The sequence below is a fragment of the Tiliqua scincoides genome, chromosome 3 (genome assembly GCF_035046505.1).
Source record: "Tiliqua scincoides isolate rTilSci1 chromosome 3, rTilSci1.hap2, whole genome shotgun sequence".
Lineage (NCBI taxonomy): Eukaryota > Metazoa > Chordata > Lepidosauria > Squamata > Scincidae > Tiliqua > Tiliqua scincoides.
Genome location: NC_089823.1, coordinates 76,564,879 through 76,583,928, shown reverse-complemented (window position 1 = coordinate 76,583,928; position 19,050 = coordinate 76,564,879). Strand labels below are relative to the sequence as shown.

The 19,050-nt window shown below is 42.7% G+C and overlaps 1 protein-coding gene across 1 annotated transcript in view; it reads left to right on the top strand.

Moving 5' to 3' along the window:
- The window catches only part of PHEX (phosphate regulating endopeptidase X-linked), a 114,687-nt gene that overhangs the window by 22,771 nt on the left and 72,866 nt on the right, over window positions 1-19,050 (top strand). Inside the window, exons 4-9 of the mRNA XM_066621215.1 lie at window positions 8,839-8,925; window positions 9,069-9,295; window positions 10,295-10,363; window positions 12,219-12,339; window positions 14,492-14,571; window positions 14,902-15,047. Of these exons, the coding sequence (XP_066477312.1) occupies window positions 8,839-8,925; window positions 9,069-9,295; window positions 10,295-10,363; window positions 12,219-12,339; window positions 14,492-14,571; window positions 14,902-15,047 (730 nt within the window). The remainder of the gene's footprint in view (window positions 1-8,838; window positions 8,926-9,068; window positions 9,296-10,294; window positions 10,364-12,218; window positions 12,340-14,491; window positions 14,572-14,901; window positions 15,048-19,050) is intronic.

Below are 19,050 nucleotides of genomic sequence, written 5' to 3'. Positions count from 1 at the left end.
CAAAGATCCACCACATGCTGCCCCTTGCATCATGCTGCCTCCCCAAGGGGATACTTATGCAGGTGTAACTGAGCCTTGCACAATGCTTCACAGTGCTCAAAAAGACTTCTGAGGCTTCTGGTGCAATACGATGAAACCGGAAGTTCTCTTGAAGATCATGCTAGAAGCCTCAGAAGGCTTTTTACACACTTTGGAGTGCTACATGGAGGTTTGCCTGCCTGCGGAATGGCTCTAACAGGTGGCAGACAGAGGTGGCAACGCGGTGGCATGGCGGGCAGAGGCAGCAGCACTGGGGTTATGGTGGGTGCAGCGCCTAGGGCTTTGCCTCCCCTGCCCCCCCTCCAGGCCCACCAGCGACACGTTCTGAAAACACACCAGACTCACAACTGGTAACAGTTTCTATCACCTTTAGTAGGAATGTGGTTGTTGAAATCAATGGATGTCATTGTGATGATAAATGGACTCATTTAGCACATCGAAGAAGAGGAGAAACCCGATGAGATAATTTAATAGTAAATGCTAATGTTTTGTCATTTACTGGCATGCATTTTATGGGCACTTTAGGTTTAAAAGAAATCTATTTCTATAACAATTCTTTTTAAAAAAGGTAAAGATAAATATTAATAAAGATGGAAGGTGAAGCAGATTGATTGTAGGCGATCATATTCTTCATCTGTATTTCTCAAGGAAGTATAACCAAATACATTTACCCCAGCAGCATGTTAGGTAAGAAACCTATTGACCTAAGCTGCTTCACTTGTGAGGAAACACTGGGTTTGTACCAAATAGTCTCCGATTTCAGTATTCTGTTCCAAAGCAGTCTATTTAACTAGCAGAAAAAGATGATTAAAACAAACATTAATCGTGCTGAAATTTGCCTTGTTTCAGATCTATTCATCACCCTTTTGTTCTCTTGGCTACTGCAACTTTTTTTCCATTCACTGTTCTCAACCCCGTTTTGAGACATTGCTGTTCAATTCTGTTGGATGTGGCAACCCCCATGATCATGTTAACAGCATCATAATGATGCTGTGGTCTTATACTAGCAAAATAAGCTGCTTTCTGTCTTTATGAGATGTGCTGCAGTGACCCCCTATTTCTGAGGTATTCAATCTGTGCGGCTCCCTAGGGAGGCATGGCTAGCCTCCAGGGGTGTTGTGAGGCATCTGGGGGAGAGAGGTGGCCATAGCTGCTCTGCTCAGCTCAGCTGCACATGCTGCCTGTTGACTTGCTGCTTTTCTGCAGCTGTGAACGAGGTGGGTGGGGCAGCGTGAGGTGGGGAGGGGGGAGAGAAAGCTGGCTGGGCAGCAGCAGAGGTGCTGCATCTCATCAGCACAGGGTGTGCTCTTGGCAGGCTTCAAACTGGGAGGGAAGAGTAAGTACAGACAACACAGCGCTTTCCTCCACTTGGGAAGGAGGGAGCCCAGCCTGCTTTGGGGGGGGGGGATGTCCAAATGCCACAGCCTGCATAGGGGTGGCATCTGCTGGGCTGTATATGTGTGAGCATGCCCCATCTACTTTGGGGTGAGTTGTAATCTTGCTCTGTGTGGCTGCAATCCTGTCCACGCTTTCCTGGGAGTAAGCCCAATTGACTCAAATGGGACTTACTTCTGAGTAGACCTACATAGGCTTGGGGTCTGTGTCAGCTTAACCAAGGATCCTCACCTTTCTCTTTTTCCTCCCCCTTCAAAAAAGAAAAAAAGCCACTCTTGATGGTTTTGTCTCCAAAAATTGATTAAAAAATAAAAATACCCATTCCTTTTCAGCCATCCCCCTTTTTCCACCTGCCTTCTTTGGGGGGGGTGGTACTTCCCATATTGGCTACTATTGTAAGACAAAAGGCACAATCTTAGCTAGGTCTACTCAGAAGTAAGTCCTATTGTGTTCAATGGGACTTACTCCCAGGAATGTGAGGTTAGGATTGCAGCCAAACTGTTTCGGGGTCTTAGTTTGCAATTAGCAGATACACACAAAACAAAGTCTTCCCCTCCCCCAGCAAATTCATCACTTCTCCCTCCCTCCTTTTCCAAAACCCTCCAGGTGTGCTGCTAACAAATTCAGGGCACAATCCTAACCAGATCTACTCAGAAGTAAGTCCTATTTTGTTCAGTGGGGTTTACTCTCAGGTAAGTGTGGTTAGGATTGCAGCCTCAGAGTGCTGGCAGCTGTTTTTTTGTTTCTAGTGTATGATTATAACACCTTCATCCCCATTTTGGGGGTAACTGAGGTGAGGTAATGGGGAGCCCTGGCCAATAGCCACAAGGATCAGGGAAGCCGCAGGCCAGAAAGGTTTGAGAACCACTGCCCTATTTTGTCCCCTCCCGTCCCCTTTCCTTTGCATTCGATAGACGAAAATCTATCCTTTGAATCCTTTGAATGCGATAGACGAAAATCTGAAGTGTCAGTTTGCGACCAACTGCACTTTCCCATGTCATCCAAATTCAGGAAACTGTGGCTTGTACTTGGACCAACTGGGATCAGATCAGGGTTTGCTATTGGTTTCTTAATTAAGTATCCTTTGCATATAAACCACAGTTTCCTGTATTCAGACAAAACGGAACTGTGGTTGGTTACACACTGCAACAGAAGCTTCAAATTTCTTTGGCTCACATGGAAAGGAGAAGGGGAAAGGAAGGTGGAGCATGTAAGCTTGAGGCTTGGTGCAATGCATTCTCATAATAACAAATGATGATGTTATGATTGAATGCAGCCTCTATTTGATGTTATGACATCATGGATGGTCAGAAGTAAAATCACATGGGTTGCTACAGCCAATAGGATTCACTGGCACTGGACAGACCTGAAGACCATGAGGCCAAGAGGAACAGTATGGACAAAATGCAAATGCATTTGTAACACATACCACCAAAAATTAGAGATTTTTTTTGACACAAAAAGAGGACATAAAATGAGGCCAGTAGTTTCATGTTCACCCTAGTTACCAGAAACAGCAGTACCATTTTTTTCCTCTTGATAAGAATTTGTTAAGACCAAAGTCCCTTTCAGCTCTGAATTTTGGTAAGTGGAAATCTATTTTCATCACAATTTTTAAAAAATATGTATTTTTAAACTAAGGCAGAAATAGTAAACAAACTGAGATAAAAACCAGAGTGAAACTGCCTGTCTGTAGGCTAGGAAAACAGCAGGAGCTAGAAATAGCAAGTAAGATTAAAGGTAACATTTAACCACAAGTATATAGTTAGGCAGTTTTAAAATAGATCTCTTTTTTTATAAGAAAACCCCCCAAGGGAATTCATAGTTTTCAGTGTAGGTTATACTTCAGTTTTATAGAAGATGATTAATGTTTACTGTTAGGATAGGAAATGGATGAAATTTTATCCTTTTCGGACTTGATCGCTAAGTGCACTAAGAGGCTAACTACACATTACACGCTAGCGCTTGTAACTGAATCCTTATGGTCCTTTTATTTCAGTTAACAGCTGTCAGGAGTTGACAGTTTGGAATGAGGAGGAGGGATACTTAACGTATTCCTCATCTCTGTTCCAAATTTCAAGGGGAAAAAATTGATTCACAACAGAGAAATCATAGGTGGGGAAAGGTTGAAGCAAAACACACACACACACCCTTCATTCAAGTTCAGAATTACAAGTGACTGAAATAATTTGCATTACTGGTAAGGATAAGAAGTAGAGAAGGGGCTTTGTTTTGCAAAGTGTATACACACATCACTACTAAACGTGAACATTTTTGCAAAGCGGAGTATTGGAGAAAACTGTAGTGAAGTGATCTAGAAAACCTACTTCTTGGTTTTCATTTCTTCCTGTTCATTAAAAAATGGTTTTGAGCTATGATCTCAGTTGCACCTTTAAAAAACGTAGATTTTTATTTTAAAGTGGTGACAGAGATATTGAAAAAGATATTGATATTGATAACTGAAAAAGATATTGATAACTGTCCACAAATTTTCAATTACATTTATATCCTTTTATGAGCTCCTGCCATGGAGCTCACAAAAGTGTACAAAATTTTCCTGCTTTCATTCTCAGAAAAATCCTGCAAGGTAGATTAAGCTCAGAGAGATTGTCTAGTCTGGGTTGCCCAGCGAACTTCAGAACAGGGCAGACACTGGAACCTGGACCTCACTGCTCCAATGCTCTATCCCCTTATACCACATGGATTCTCAGATTGACCTACTCCCTGATAGGAGATTCTAGTCCCCATGATGCGCTTATCATATAAATTTCTGTATCAGTGTGACTGTATTGAACCATATGTGCTCTGGATTTTGTACTTTGTATTGAAAGTGGCTTAACTGTGGTTCTGTCTTGCCCGTGACACTAGTCAGAGCATGATTTGACATGCTGAACTAGGCCAAAATAAAGACACCAGTGATGTAAGCCTCTATGCCTTTTTAAGCCTCCTGGGCAGAAGCCACTGAGTTATAGACACTAAAGCAACTGACAGAGTTTGGAAGGCTTACAAGAGGGTATGAACACCTTGAGCTTGCTTTGTAGTGCACTCAAAGATGACACTTGCTTAATGAGGCAAATTATGGCATTCCACTACCTTGCAGGAGAGTGAACAACTGGCTTTAGCACCTGCTGTTTCCATTTGATATTTTGAGCTAGATGTAAATCCACTTCGGAGACAATCCGGCTGCTCCATTGGAGTGTATCTTGTAGATAATTAGGCCAAGGGAATCCCCTTGAGGACTGTGAAGCAGTTGAAAATGAAGGTGGTGACTAAAGACATCTAGCACTATAGCTGACATTTAAGGTTTCATTTACAATGCATCTTTTCCTTGAATTAGATGTTTCTCCTCTTGTAATCCTCTTGTCTTCCTTGGTTTATATTTCATGCTCATCATGTCATTGAGTCTATAATCTGAAGGGTGGTGGTGAGTTTATTATTGAGTGTTTTTCAAGATCTTGTAGGTATCTAAGGACCAAATCATAACCAACTTTCCCACACTGACAGCGCTATGCCAATGGGGCATGTGCTGTATCCTGCAGTTGACTGGCAGACATGGAGGCCTCTGCAAGGTAAGGGAATATTTGTTCCCTTACTTTGGAGCTGCATTGCCCTTACTTTGGTGCTGGAAAGTTGGTTAGGACTGTGTCCTAAAAGTACCTACGGTTAAAATGAGATTAATGGTCAGTGTTGGCATCAGGTTATGGAGGTCCTGGGGTAGAGTCCTGCACTGGACACACACACCCTGGTGCCTGCACCTACTTCCTGATGGTAAATTGGCTGCTGCTATTACTGCCTCTAGTATTGAGGGTTCAGCAGTTGGCTTGATTAGGTGGGGTTTGATGGGTTTGTATCCTCAGCCGTTGCCTGACCTGACTAAACTCTGATGTCACCACTCTGAACTGTTGCTGACTAAAGCCCTGTTTAAAAAAAGCAACAACTGTACCTTTGGTAATACTGCTCTTCCAGAGCAGGCTGGCAAGATACATTCCTGGCACATTGGTAGTCTTGCCCCTGCCTCTCCCCATGGAGAGTGTCCCAGATTGTGTGGATAGTCTCTTGCCATGGAGAGCTTTTGTCTCTTTAGACAAATGCTCTGCATGGGGAGAGCAGGGCAGGGGGCAGAGCTATAAGCACAACTAAGTGGCTCTTAATTCTTAATGCTGAAACTGTGAACTCTGTCAGTGGTTACAGATGTGTCAGAACAGAACGTATAAGTTTCTGATTGCCAAGATCACATATTATCCATGTGTGGTGTAAGAAGGGCACACAGGGGAAGCACAGGTAGAGGGCAAAACCAGTGCACCTAGCGGTTAGTGCAACAGCACTTTACCCTCCCCCTTCTTTCTTCTAAGCGTTGTTTTTGGGTGGTTGGTAGGTCTCCGCTGCCACCTCCAAGGTGGGGAAAGCCAGGCAGAGAGTTGCACTTTGGAAACCATCATGGAAATGCATGCTTATGCCGATGAAATGCAAGAGATATTTAGAAAAAATATTTTAGATATTTAAGAACATAAAGAACAGGCCATAGGCCCATCTAGTCCAGATTCCTGTATTTAGATATTTAGAAAAAATATTTTAGATATTTAAGAACACTGGATCAGGCCATAGGCCCATCTAGTCCAGATTCCTGTATCTCACAGCGGCCCACCAAATGCCCCAGGGAGCACACCAGATAACAAGAGACCTGCATCCTGGTGCCCTCCCTTGCATTGGCATTCTTACATAGCCCATTTCTAAAATCAGGAGCTTGTAACCCGTCATGGCTTGTAACCCATAATGGATTTTTCCTCCAGAAACTTGTCCAATCCCCTTTTAAAGGCATCCAGGCCAGATGCCGTCACTACATCCTGCGGCAAGGAGTTCCACCGACCAACCACACGCTGAGTCGTTATATATATGAGGATAATTGAAGTCCCCTATGATTACAACCCTGTCCCTCCTTGTCACCAACCTGATCTGTTTCCTTATTTCAAGGTCCCCTTCCGGTTTCTGGTCTGGAGGACAATAGTATGCCCCCAGTATTACATCACTCCTGAGGCCTGGTAATTTAACCCACAGAGATTCTGTGGTGGAGTTGGATCCACCTTCAATCTCTACTTTGCTGGATTCTATCCCTTCCTTAACGTAAACGGCCACCCCACCTCCAACACGCCCTTCCCTGTCTCTCCTGTAGAGTTTATAGCCCGGGATTGTGGTATTCCACTGGTTCTCTGCATTCCACCAGGTTTCCATTATGCCCACTATGTCAATGTTTTCCTTTGTCACCAGACATTCCAGTTCTCCCATCTTTGCTTGGAGACTTCAGGCATTTGCATAAAAGCATTTGTACATGGAATGCCCCAGGATGGGCTGCTTATTAGCTCCTTTGTCCCTGTATCCTCTCACTGTGCCAAACCGTCTATCACCTCCCATCATGCTACCATTCCCAATTTCTTCTCCTACTCTGCCTATTAGAAAAATAGGAGGACACAGGAGGAGCTTCATGCTCATGCAAGCCTCATGACAGGTAATCTATTCTACAGTCAGGATGTTTTATTTCTTTACAGACCTCTCCTTTCTACATGTACATACACCCAGTAATCCAGCCATTTTCAACCACTGTGCCGCAGCACATTGGTGTGCCGTGAATGGTCCCCAGGTGTGTTGCAGGAATTTGGGAAAGGGTCATTTATTAGTAGGGCCATTGGAGGATGTGAGGCCCACACTGGCAGCACACTGTGCCTTGTCAGTTGTCAAAAAACTGATAGTGTGCCTTCACTATTTTAGTGCCTTGTCAATGTGCCATAAGATGAAAAAGGTTGAAAATCACTGTAGTATTCTATCCTTTCTCCTTTACAAAAGGCATAACTGAAAATATGTGTGTAAAATACCCAGAATCCTAGGAAGTACACAGGGTATAAAGCTAAATAAAAGGTAAGTAAATGAAATGGGAGCTCTGGAGGGAGCAGACAGCCAGGTAGAAAGAACAACCTGAACCCAGGCAGAAAGAGCCAAAGAAAACACCCAAGGCCTCCAGAGTGGCACATGAGCGTTCTGAAGAAGAAAAAGCAACACTCTGTTCCACAAACACAGATTTAGCCTTGCCAGCCTTGCCTTTCCACAGAAAAGCCATCCATTATGGTTAATTACAGAAAATCTGATATGCTTCCTCTGGAAGTAATAGCACTTTGTGGTTTTGGCCTGGAATGAAAAAAAAATGTATTTAAATGTTCTTTTGGTATCTTTGCAAAAATGCACGTTTGTTTGTTTTTCTTCAAAAAATGATGGATTTCCCTTATGTCGTGTTTTATTGGTGCTGTCCACATTCTTAGAGTGTTCTCATAGCAAGATTTAAATCTCCTCTGAGGATCTTTCCTACTATTTATGTGACTTTCTGACTGTTATTAATGCGGGAGAGAGGTATTTGTAATGCTGATGAATATTCTGGCCAATTAGGTTTCACTGCTGCATGCAGACACATTTACAGCAAGAACCGCTTTGCTTCAAGTGGAAAAAACTCCCTTAGTCTTGGAGAATATCCCTCACAGTTTGGTCTTTCAGGGTAGCAAGGTCTACTGCCTGAGGGTCTGCAATTATTTACACATTATTGAAGGTTCTGCTCTACCTAATGTGCATTAATCTGACCAAAACAGCTTCCAGAGAGAGAGAGAGAGAGAGAGAGAGAGAGAGAGAGAGAGAGAGAGAGGTCTCACAATGAATTTGGTTCTCAGACCCAGCCCAGGTTCCTCTGTCACCTGACACTAAGGTCTGGTGCTGCCCTTCCCCTTGAGATATACAAACAGCACTATGCACAATTTCCCTCCCTCCCTGATTTCTCTTGACCCCTTCAAGGGCCCCAGACCAGGCCATTGCCAGAGAATGTTGGGCCGTGGGGCATGGCCCTGCTTTAAGGCATCCTGCACATGTGCACTCTCCCTCCCCACCTTGTCTTTTTGGCTCTTTCCTCCCAGCTCTGTCCTCCCCTTCACCTGCCTGTTTACCTACTTCCACCCTGCTGTTCCCACCAGCCTCCAATTTGGCCTCTGCTCTCAACTTACCTGGGGCAGAATGTGAGCATAGGTGTGGGCTGTTCCCTTTTTCCAATACACCCAGAATGTGATCTACTATAAAATCTAAGGTGTCTTCCCACACAAGTGGGGAGCCAAAGCCTGCTCCCCTCATCTGGAATGAACTGTAGGAGCTTCCAGACAGAAAATGTGGTTCTATGGAGTGCTGTTATTCTGAGCCTTGGAGTCAGTCAGGACAAAGATCCAGACTGATCTTCCTAGCCCTGGCTTAAAGCGCTCGAGAAGTTGGATTTGTGTGGAAAGCAGCAGCATCTAGTTGTTATGTCCTGATCTGTTGAATGATGTCAGTAAAACACCTGAGCAGTTGAGATCAATGTTCTCCCCTCCTTTCATTCCACAGCTCTCCTTGAGAAACCTCTTAGCAAAAGGCGGGACAGTGAAGCTGTTCAGAAGGCCAAGATACTGTATTCATCATGTATGAATGAGTGTAAGTAATTCACTTATTAGCAGGGTTGTGGGCTGCAGTCTGGATGAACAACAACTGCATCCTGAACCTATCAGATATTTTTAATGGCCATGACTACACTTTGTTTCTCTGAGAGTTTGTATGACCCCTTGCTTTTTTTCCAGATAAGATTGAGAAGGCTGATGCAAAACCACTCCTAAGCTTGTTGAAACATTCTCCTTTCCGCTGGCCTGTGCTAGAATCAAACATCGGCCCTGAAGGACTGTGGTCAGAAAGGAGGTTCAGCATGCTCCAGACCATGGCTACTCTTCGTGGCCAGTACAGCAATTCTGTTTTCGTTCGACTGTATGTGGCTTCTGATGACAATAACTCAAATGAGCACATCATTAAGGTATGGTTACAGCAGCCAAGCAGCAGGTAGGATGAAAGTTTTCACTAGCTGTCTTGTAACAGCCAGTAATCCACATTTAAGAAATCACCATCATATGTCCTATTCCATAGTAAGCCTGGAAGTGGAGGTTTGTGGTATACCTGAACAGGGGCAGGATGGTCCCCAGGTGTCTGTGGCATACAGTCAGGCATGTACCAATTTGGAGAGTAATCTTAACACCTCCCCCACCTCTTACGAAACTGCCTCTCCTGTGAGATCACCTGAGAGGGCCTTGTATGTCCTGCCTTTGCAGAGATGTGTTTGGCAGGGTCTTTTCTACAGTGGCACCCAGGTTTTGGAACTCCTTGCTGCTGGATGTAAGGCTGGTTTTATCTCTTTCAATTCAAACATTTCTGTTCTGTTTAGCCTTTAAGATCCAAGTTTATGTTGATCTGTTCTGCCTTGTCTTTGTCATGCTGTTTTGATCCCCCCCCCCCCCCCCGTAGCTGCTGCATGTCATTTAATGTGGTGGGGTTTTTGTTTGTTTGTTTTAATTACAAATTAAATTAATAAATGTTGTTATTATATTTTATTGTATTTTTAAAATGTGGTGATCCTCCTCGTGTGCCTCCCTGAGAAGAGGAAAAGTAGGTTACAACTATTTTAAATAAAAATAAAACGAACACATCTTGGGAATGTAGCTTTTTTGCAGAATTCTTAAACTGTGTCTAGCGACTCCTCAGTGCCTTTCTCAAGAAAGCTAAACATTGTATTCAGCGTAATCCAATCTGTTGGCTGAAAACGGTGATTTAAAGAAATGGCACTATCATTTAATTATGTCAATTAAAAAGATTTGTATGTATTTTCTGTTTTTTTATTTTTAGTGTGTATGTATTTAGTGTATGTATTTTCTGTTTTTTTATTTTTAGTGTGTTTTAGTTTTTTCAGCCCTATATTGGAGACCGGATAGCATTGTGTAAGCTTGATATTAATGTTGTATTATTTTTGCATTTTTAATAGTTAGACCAAGCGCCCCTCTCTCTGTCAGCACGGGAAGACTATCTGGAAAACACAACAGAAGCAAAATCTGTGAGCATGATTTCCTTTGATAACTGTTTCTAAATGGAAACCTATTTCTACCAACTGACCAACTGCTTGTATGCCATTGTTAACGTGGTAGTAGGAGATGAGAGATTTCAATCTCTTGATCCACCCTCATCATAGTTTCTGCCCTCTGCACTGTCTGTCCTCTATCCTATCCCAGTTACTGCCCTCTGCACCGTTTGCTCTCTATCCCTTTCCAACCACTCATGTTTAATCTCTGACCACTCACGGGCACCCTGCTCTTGTCCTTTTCATAGACTGTACATCAGTCTGAGAAGGGACTGTGTGGTTTTTCTGGTTGTGTACTTAGCACAATGTTTCGAATGCTCTGTAAGAGGAGAAGTGGTAGACTTTAACCCAGGTGTTCCATATCCAAATCTAGCACTGTTCATAGGACCATGCTGACAAATGTCTTGTTGAAAATGCCTACATTCATCAAGCTGGTGAATACAGCAGCTGAGTTAAACATCCTTTCCAAGCCCACTTGAGAAGCTAGCTACAGACAAGTCTGACACCAAACATCACGTCCTCACAACCTTGTAGCACATACTTGAGATAATTTGATTCTGCTCCATCCAATTTAGCCTAGGTGTCAATGTTACAGCACCCAACACTACCCCAGAGTGGAAGTACTCCATGCTTCTGGTGGCTGAGCATCTTCTGTACTATCCAAAGGGAAAATTCTGCAGAAAAGGTTTGCATGCTTAGAATGTATATCTAGTTTATTGGCTTTTTCTAAGCAGACTTGCACATCTTGTTGCTATAACACCTACAGCAGCTTTTAGTTACCATGTAAGGACAATGAAGGGATCAGGTTAAAGGCCCATCTAGTCCAGAATTGTATTTCTGGAAGTGGCCAACCATATGTTTTTGGAAGCCTACATAAAGAGCATGAAGGACACTGTCCTCAACCTGTGCCTCAAGCATTTTATTCAAAAGCATGTTGCCTCCAAACTAAATGGAGGTTTCATTTAGCTACCATGGCCTATAACCATTGATAGACTTATCATGAATGAATTTGTTTCATTAAAAGCCATCCAGGTTAGTGGTCATAACCACATCCAGTAGCAGTAACTTCCATAATTGTGATCTCCTATGCACAGCAGCAGTAGATATCTTAGGGGCAATCTCTTAGGGTATGTATATTTTCTATAGGTATTCTGATTTTAGTGAGAGGACTTGCAATAGATGTGGACTGAGCACTGAAGAGGAGCTCCTTCTGGTTTCCAGGAATGGCCTCTTCAGTGGAAATAAAATACTTTAAATCCTTTTAATCCTGAGTCATAATAAGAATGTGGGAATGTTTTTCAAACACTCAGAAATGTGATTTTGTTAAACACTTGAAAACAATTATCTCACAATGAAAATGGAATTTTTGTTGTACGTTTCCAGTGAGGAAGGAAAAATGATGTCTTGTTCTTCAAATGACTTCTTACCGTCTAAGGCCATCTCAGTGCTGACCCAGTCACTAGGCAACCGTCAGCGATGTAAATGTCTTCAAAAAGAGGAGATGCCTGCATTTTGGAATGTTTCCATTTATTTTCAGCCCATGTTTATAAGTGAAACGGATTCTAATTTATGTGAGTGATAGTGCCAGGATTCTGGGCATAGTGTTTAGACCAGATTAACTAACATCTGGCCCAATAATTAAAAATGGAAAATAATAAAATGCCATCTTGGTAAAATGTTGATTATTTGCTTGTATGTTCAGCATACAAGTAAACAGTAGGGTAGCAGATCTGGAATTTTACATTTGTTTAGGTTGACAAAACACCTAGGACGAGCCTCAAACTATTCTCAGTTTCAGTATAACAGTGATTTAATTCTTGTCTCTCTGCAGAACAGAAATGCCCTGTTGCAATTCATGATTGATACGGCAGTGCTTTTGGGTGCCAATGCTTCCCGTGCAGAGTTGGACATGAAGTCTGTGCTGAAGCTGGAAACCAAAATTGCTGAGGTTAGTGCCCTTCTAAGGCTGCAATCCTATACACAGGTACCTGAGCTTAAGTCTCAGTGAATACAATGGGATCTACTTCTACATGCATAGGATTGTGCTGTAAATGTGCTGTCATTCCATTTGATAACACTCATGTTTACTGCTGCTTTATTGCTGCAACCCATTGGTTCTTGAGGCAAAACATGAAGACTTTGTCTGTCTTGAAGTCTCCTTATTTCCTGGGCACATTCCTTTGGCACCCCTCCTCTTAGTTCTCCAGGGCTCCACTGCTCATGCTACAGTAAGCAGCATGAAGCTTACTGGACACATGTGACCTTTCTATCTTATTGAGTTGAATGTTATATTTTATCTTTTCTGCAGCTTTTAATTTTATTCTTTTCTCTTCGCACCATTGTGGCACAGTGAGTAGAGCCCTGAAGAATCCTCATTTAGACTGTAAGATGGTCCAGAAGACATTTTATATATAAAGCATTTATATTTAGAATGTTTAGCCTAAATTCAAGAACTGCCAAAAGGGTGGTGGTATTCCAAGGGGCAAAGTGGTACTCATTAAATCCCCTTGCCAGCAGGATTCCTGCAAGAGGCTTCCAGCTGAACTTTTTCTTAAGAACAAAAGGGGAAGATGACTACACTTCAGCATTTGATGTGCATTTAAAAATCCTAATAAAGTCTATTTAAAGAATGCCTACCTTTCCATACATATGTTCCTATAAATCACAGTGCTGTGGACCATTTTTGTATCAGGCTCGATGGTGCTAACTCAAAGTAGATGGGTATAAAGGCAGATGGGATGTGTAATTTTAGTGTAGCTATAGAATAGAAGGCATATGTACAGAAAGGGTAGGGGAAATATGTCGGCTGCTTTTTTTATATAAGAAGTTCCTGAGCTACAAAGAAGACGCTCTCTGTGATCCTTTGAGACATTAGGAAGTTTCATAGGGAAGCCAGAGTGCGGTAGTCTTGGTATTTGTCCCCCACCCCAAATCCTGCAGAATGGTTTTTTGCAGTAGCCCTGTATGAGAGATATGAGGGGGTTAAAGAGGATTTGGAATCCTACATGAACTTGCATAATTCCTTGTTCTTTAAACACTACAAAGCAATTCACAGCGCAATCCTATCTCCTGCCTGAGCTGGCACAGCCATCCCTGCACTGGCTCAGAGAGTCGCAAATGTGCTGTAAAGCATGTTTGTGAGCTGGTAGCACTGGCCCAATGGCCTACATTAGCCTGCCGGCACTGCAGCCAGGTCTAGTGCCAGCTGGCACAGGTAAGGTTGTGCCAGGCGGCTCAGGGGAAGGGTGACAGGGAGGATGCATTTCTGGGTGGGAGGAGGAACAAGGGGTGGATCAGGACCAGGAAGTGTTGGGATCAACATAGGCCTCCTCTGCCATATCTTAATCCCTTTCCTGGGTCAGGCAGCCCTACACAGGGCTTCCTGGATTTGCACCAATTAAATAGCTAGCGCAGATTTGAGGAGCCCCAAAGGGACGGCTGGGCCGTTATTCAAGGGACGGGGAAACATATGCCCTACTCCGAGGAGAAATCTAGCCGCATGCTAACCTGCAGTGGATACTGCGCAGGCCATGTGGCCTCTCTGTGCCAGTGCTGATTAGAATTGGGCTGCCCGACTTTTATTTACTTCCTTTTTTCTTTTAAGATATTTTCCCCGCAGTGTGAACATGCATGTAAACAGCTCCTCTGCTGCATGGGAGCCTGAATTAAACTTCACCGAAGCTGCAGTGCTGAATGGTGAAACCAGTCTCAGCAGGTCACAATTGTCCCTGGTTTTTCTAGAACGACTTGGATTTAAAATACATTTGGAGGGGAATAGCATTCAGTTGGCACTATAAAACTAGATTGGAGTTAAAGGATGAAACTTGGTATGGCTAAAGATGAAATTAATTGTATTTACTATAGGGTACATGGAGCAAAATTTATCTCAAAATACTGAAGCATGGAAAATGGATTTTTATTATTGAACTACATGAAATAATGAGTCTGCATGTTTTATTTCCTTGAAAGCAGCTGGTAATCTATTGCTGTGTGTGGCTTGTTGCTGTGAACAAATAATTTTTAACATATCTTTGGGTATTTGTTAATTCGAAATGGATTTCTTAGGGAAAGTGATATTTGTTTGTGTTTATATTGTGCAGATAGTGATTCCACATGAGAATCGAACCAGTGAATATATGTACAACAAAATGAACATATCGGAACTTAGCACCATGATCCCACAGGTTGGTTGGAGTTAATTGGAAAATGACTGTACTAATGCCTGATTGGACTTTGTAATTACCTTTTCAAGATGAAAGGTGCTTCAGATGTGCAGAAGATGGCAATTTAAATGAAATTAGTGGAAGCAGGTGTTCACTATTATTATTTTAAATGCAGCTGCATTTTTATTTGACTTTCAAAATATTTGTGGTGTTGTGCAGCTCATTTTCAAAAACTTTGAAATGATGCAAACATTTTAAGTCATTCAGCTAATGTTAGATAATTTTCTGTGGTCTGAGTTTGTTTTTTTCTGTCTGTAAGGACCAATAATGGAACCTTTATTTGTCCTTCAGTTTGACTGGCTGGGATATATCAAGAAAGTGATTGACACCAAGCTCCATCCTCACCTCAAGGACATAGATGCTTCGGAAAATGTGATTGTCCGTGTGCCCCAGTACTTCAAAGATTTGTTCAGGATACTGGAAAGTGAAAGGAAAAAGTAAGGATTTCCAATTTGCTGTGTGTGTGACTTGCCCCAAAATAATTCCTGCACCATGTTGAGGTATTTGGTGCACCTTGAGACAGCTTACTCACACCGCAACAGGATAAATACTTGCATTTATTTCTGTTATTGGGTTACTATTCAACCAAGTAGTGTGTGACAGACTAGGATAGAGACGGACAAGTTTCAGTCTTCTAAAACAGGTGTTCCCAACTTATGGTACGTGTACCCACAGGGGTACTTACCAGGACCTTTGGGGTACTTGAAAAAGAATAATGGTGGGAAAAGGGAGCCTGTATTAGAATGTGTTGCAGAGCTGGCAAGGCAGGAAGGAAGGGAGCTGGCTGGCTGTGAAAACCTAGCAATGCTGGTTTCTGACATCAGTTTATGCATTATCAGATATGAGTCTGTAGTTGGAAACATATACATTTGAAATGTATATGCAAATTACAAACATTTGTAATATATTAATTACATGTATTTATACATGTAAATGTATATATTAATTACAAACATTTTGCTAATAGGAGAGGTATAACAGTTGGGAACCACTGTTCTAACGTTTAATTTTTTGGAAAGGTCTTGAAAGCCACTGGCATGAAATGGCACTTTGGGAAAGTGAAACGAATTGAAAAATATGGTTGTACAATAATTTTCACATTTTATTTTCTCTCTCTCTCTCTCTCTCTCTCTCTCTCTCTCTCTCTCTCTCTCTCTCTCTCTCTCTCTGCTCAATATTCCTTCCATGGTCCAAACTTGGGTTCCTAAGAGCCAGGGAAGATACAAGTTGAACATTCAAACCTCCAGTGCAGGGGTTAACTGGGCAGAGGATTTGGGAGTGACTTTAGACCTCTGGGAGAGCTACCAATTCTGGTTGCCCCTAAACTACTACGGAACTCATAGTTAGTGATTCCGGGAACCAGATACTGTAATTACAAAGCCTTTCATTCTCAGGAACAACCAGTGTGTCTTAAGAAGTCCAGGATGTTGTTGCTTTACTTTTGTCAGCACATGTGGACTAGGATGTGCAGATGTACTACTATGTTAAATAATGTCAACTTGTGATCCTGATCTGTGTTTACTGGCAAGGGTGAACACTTTCTTTTATAATACTTTTAGGGTGCTTAAATGCGTTGAGATTCCTACATACATTTATACTGACAACAATCCTGTTAGGTTGGCCAGTATTATTGTTCTCATATTGTAAATAGCTACTAGGCTAAAGGTGGTGGCAACCCAGGCAGCTCATGGCCAGAGACAGCCCATCCATGTGGCCAACTGAAGCAGTTGCCTCAGGCAGCGGATCGGGGGGCACCCATCTCTGTCTGCCTACTTGCCACCACTGCCCCTTCTCCTCCTCCTTGGATTGGGGAAGGGAGAGGGGGCAGAGAGGAAGAGGAAATGTGGGTCCCAGTTGACCAATAGTGGGTACTGGGACTTAAAGTCCCCTTACCCTGAGGAGACCTCCAGCAGCCAAAACTCCCCCCCCCCCAGGATGTAATGGAAGCCACACCAGCACTGTTGCATTGCCACACTGGATTGTTGTCAGTATAAGTTAGGTAGGTTTCGGCTGTGAGATTTTCTGAATCTCAGCCGTCACGCTGTGGAGAGTGCCTGGTTCATTGGGACCCCTCTTTGGATTAAGCCACAGAACTTTAATTGATCAAGCAGTCTGATCAATTGATTAATGTTGCAGCTGTAAATTTTAAAACGTTATTATAATATAGCAAGCTACAGACATTATTTCAGCAATATAGTTCTGTTCTACTGTGCCAAATAACATCATCTTGCATGCAAAATTTTTATAGTGATGTGTCACTGGGCGTCTTTCATTACACAGAAATATCTAAGATAGCCAAAATGCTTGGGAGTAAAGTGGTACAAGATCCAGCCGTGCAGATACTTCAGGTGAATAATGCTGGACTACAAAAGTGTCATCAGATTCAATGTCATACAACGCTGAATAAGCCATAATGTGCTCTTTAATATCAGTTCATATGTTTATGGGATTGAGCTCTCATAATGCAAAGAGATTTCAGGGCTAACCTTGTACCTTGTAACAAATGAATACTAAAGGAAGCAGCATGATGGGAGATATTAGATATAGTGGGCACTTGTGATGATACAGTGTTTCTCAAACTGTGGGTCGGGACCCACTAGGTGGGTTGTGAGCCAATTTCAGATGGGACCCTATTCACTTCAGTATTTTATTTTTAATATAGCAGTCTTAATGCTACCACAATATGTTACTGCATTTGGGATATGTTACAGACCTGTACTTTTAACAGACTACAATGTATATGCTTTTAATAATGATAGTAAATGGACTTACTCCTGGTTAAATGTGGGTAGGATTGCAGTCCAGGATTTTTAAAAATGTTCCTGCTTGATGATGTCACTTCTGGTCATGACATCACTTCTGGTGGGTCCTGACAGATTCTCATTCTTAAAAGTGGGTCTCAGTGCTAAATGTGTGAGAACTGCTGAGTTAGTAAGTTCACCAGTCCTCCAAAATTAATATATTTGATTATCGTAGAGCCCAATCTAATCCCACCATCTCCTGCCATGTAGCTGCACTAGTGGAGCATGCGTTGTGCATTGTGGTGGTGGTGGGGGCAACCAGACAGCCTGGGAGAGTTATCCCTCTGTAGGTGCTTGGCTGCCAACGGGTTTTCTTGGCTCTACACCAGTGTGTCGAAGCAGGAAAATGGAGATCACAGTCTGGAGTGCGCGGCCGCCACTGTGTTCCACCACTTCCCACACTTGAAATGCCCCCTGCCCACCCTGCTTCCTGCCTCATTCCTCCTCCCACCCTTGAACTTTTCCTTCTGCCACCTTACCGGCTCCAGTATGGCAGCTTGGAGCCATTATCATACATGTGGGGCCTCTGACCATTTACACCAGCTGCCCTTAATCCACACAGCAGCAGTGGACCTTGTACGACACTGCTGAGGCACCTACAGATTGGGTCTGTACAGCACACACTTCTTCACTCTGTGGCAGTCCATTCAGCATGTCAAAGGTTTGTCCAATCATTGTCCCTCTGTGTGTGTGCGTGTGTGTCCCCCAGATCCAATAGTTTCCTCCAATGTTGAGAAAGCAACCTAAATAATTTTTTCTCCTGCACTAGAAATGTTGACTTTATCTACTCTTTGTAGCCCTAAATATGCCCCAGTGTTCTGCAGGAGTGACATGTAATCATATGACCCGGCCCTAGGTGAACAAAGGAAGTAATCGAAGATTGTCTATTACTTGTCTACCTGTCTAGGGAGCTAGCCCTCAAAAAATGACTTCACCCCACAATATGTAGTTGTTATTAGTATGTCGTTTTATTTACTTCACAAGTTCCGGAATTGGGCAGGAGTTCAGGCTAATGAGCTAGTCCAGCTGTTCCTAACCTTCTTGGTGCCATGACCCACCTTGTCCTCTACAGTGGGTTGTGATGTGGGAATGATTTATCAGGTAGTTGGGGAGGCCTCTTTTGGGTTATGCTGGGCCAGCAACCCACTCTACTGGCCTCTGCAGGCCTTGGAATGGCCCACAGTAGCCTCAAAAAGCCCCTTTCAGTTTTTGGAAGCAACTCACTACATGTGAACTTGTGACCCACCAATGGATTGTGATCCACAATCTGGGAAACCCTGAACTAGTCAGATGGGATGTGAGAATTTCCCCTCTTATCTTTCCAGTAAAACTCTCTTTGGGTATTCAAATTGCTAAGCTCCGGCTTTATTTCGTCTTTTTTCTATCCAGAGTTGTTTCCTTCAGATAGATAACAAGCATGTAGGATCTCTCCCCCCCCCCACACAGTATGAAGTTCTTATAAATAATTTCTTTTTCTATGACCATATATGCCTTGAAGTGATCTTCTTAGTAGAACCCTTCCAAACCCTTCTATGTAAACCAGCTATGCTAACATTAACAAAGCAGATAAGAAACTGATAAGCAATAGTTATTAATCGCTGTTTTTCTGAGTTGGATCAAAAGCTTTGTAGATTTTTGC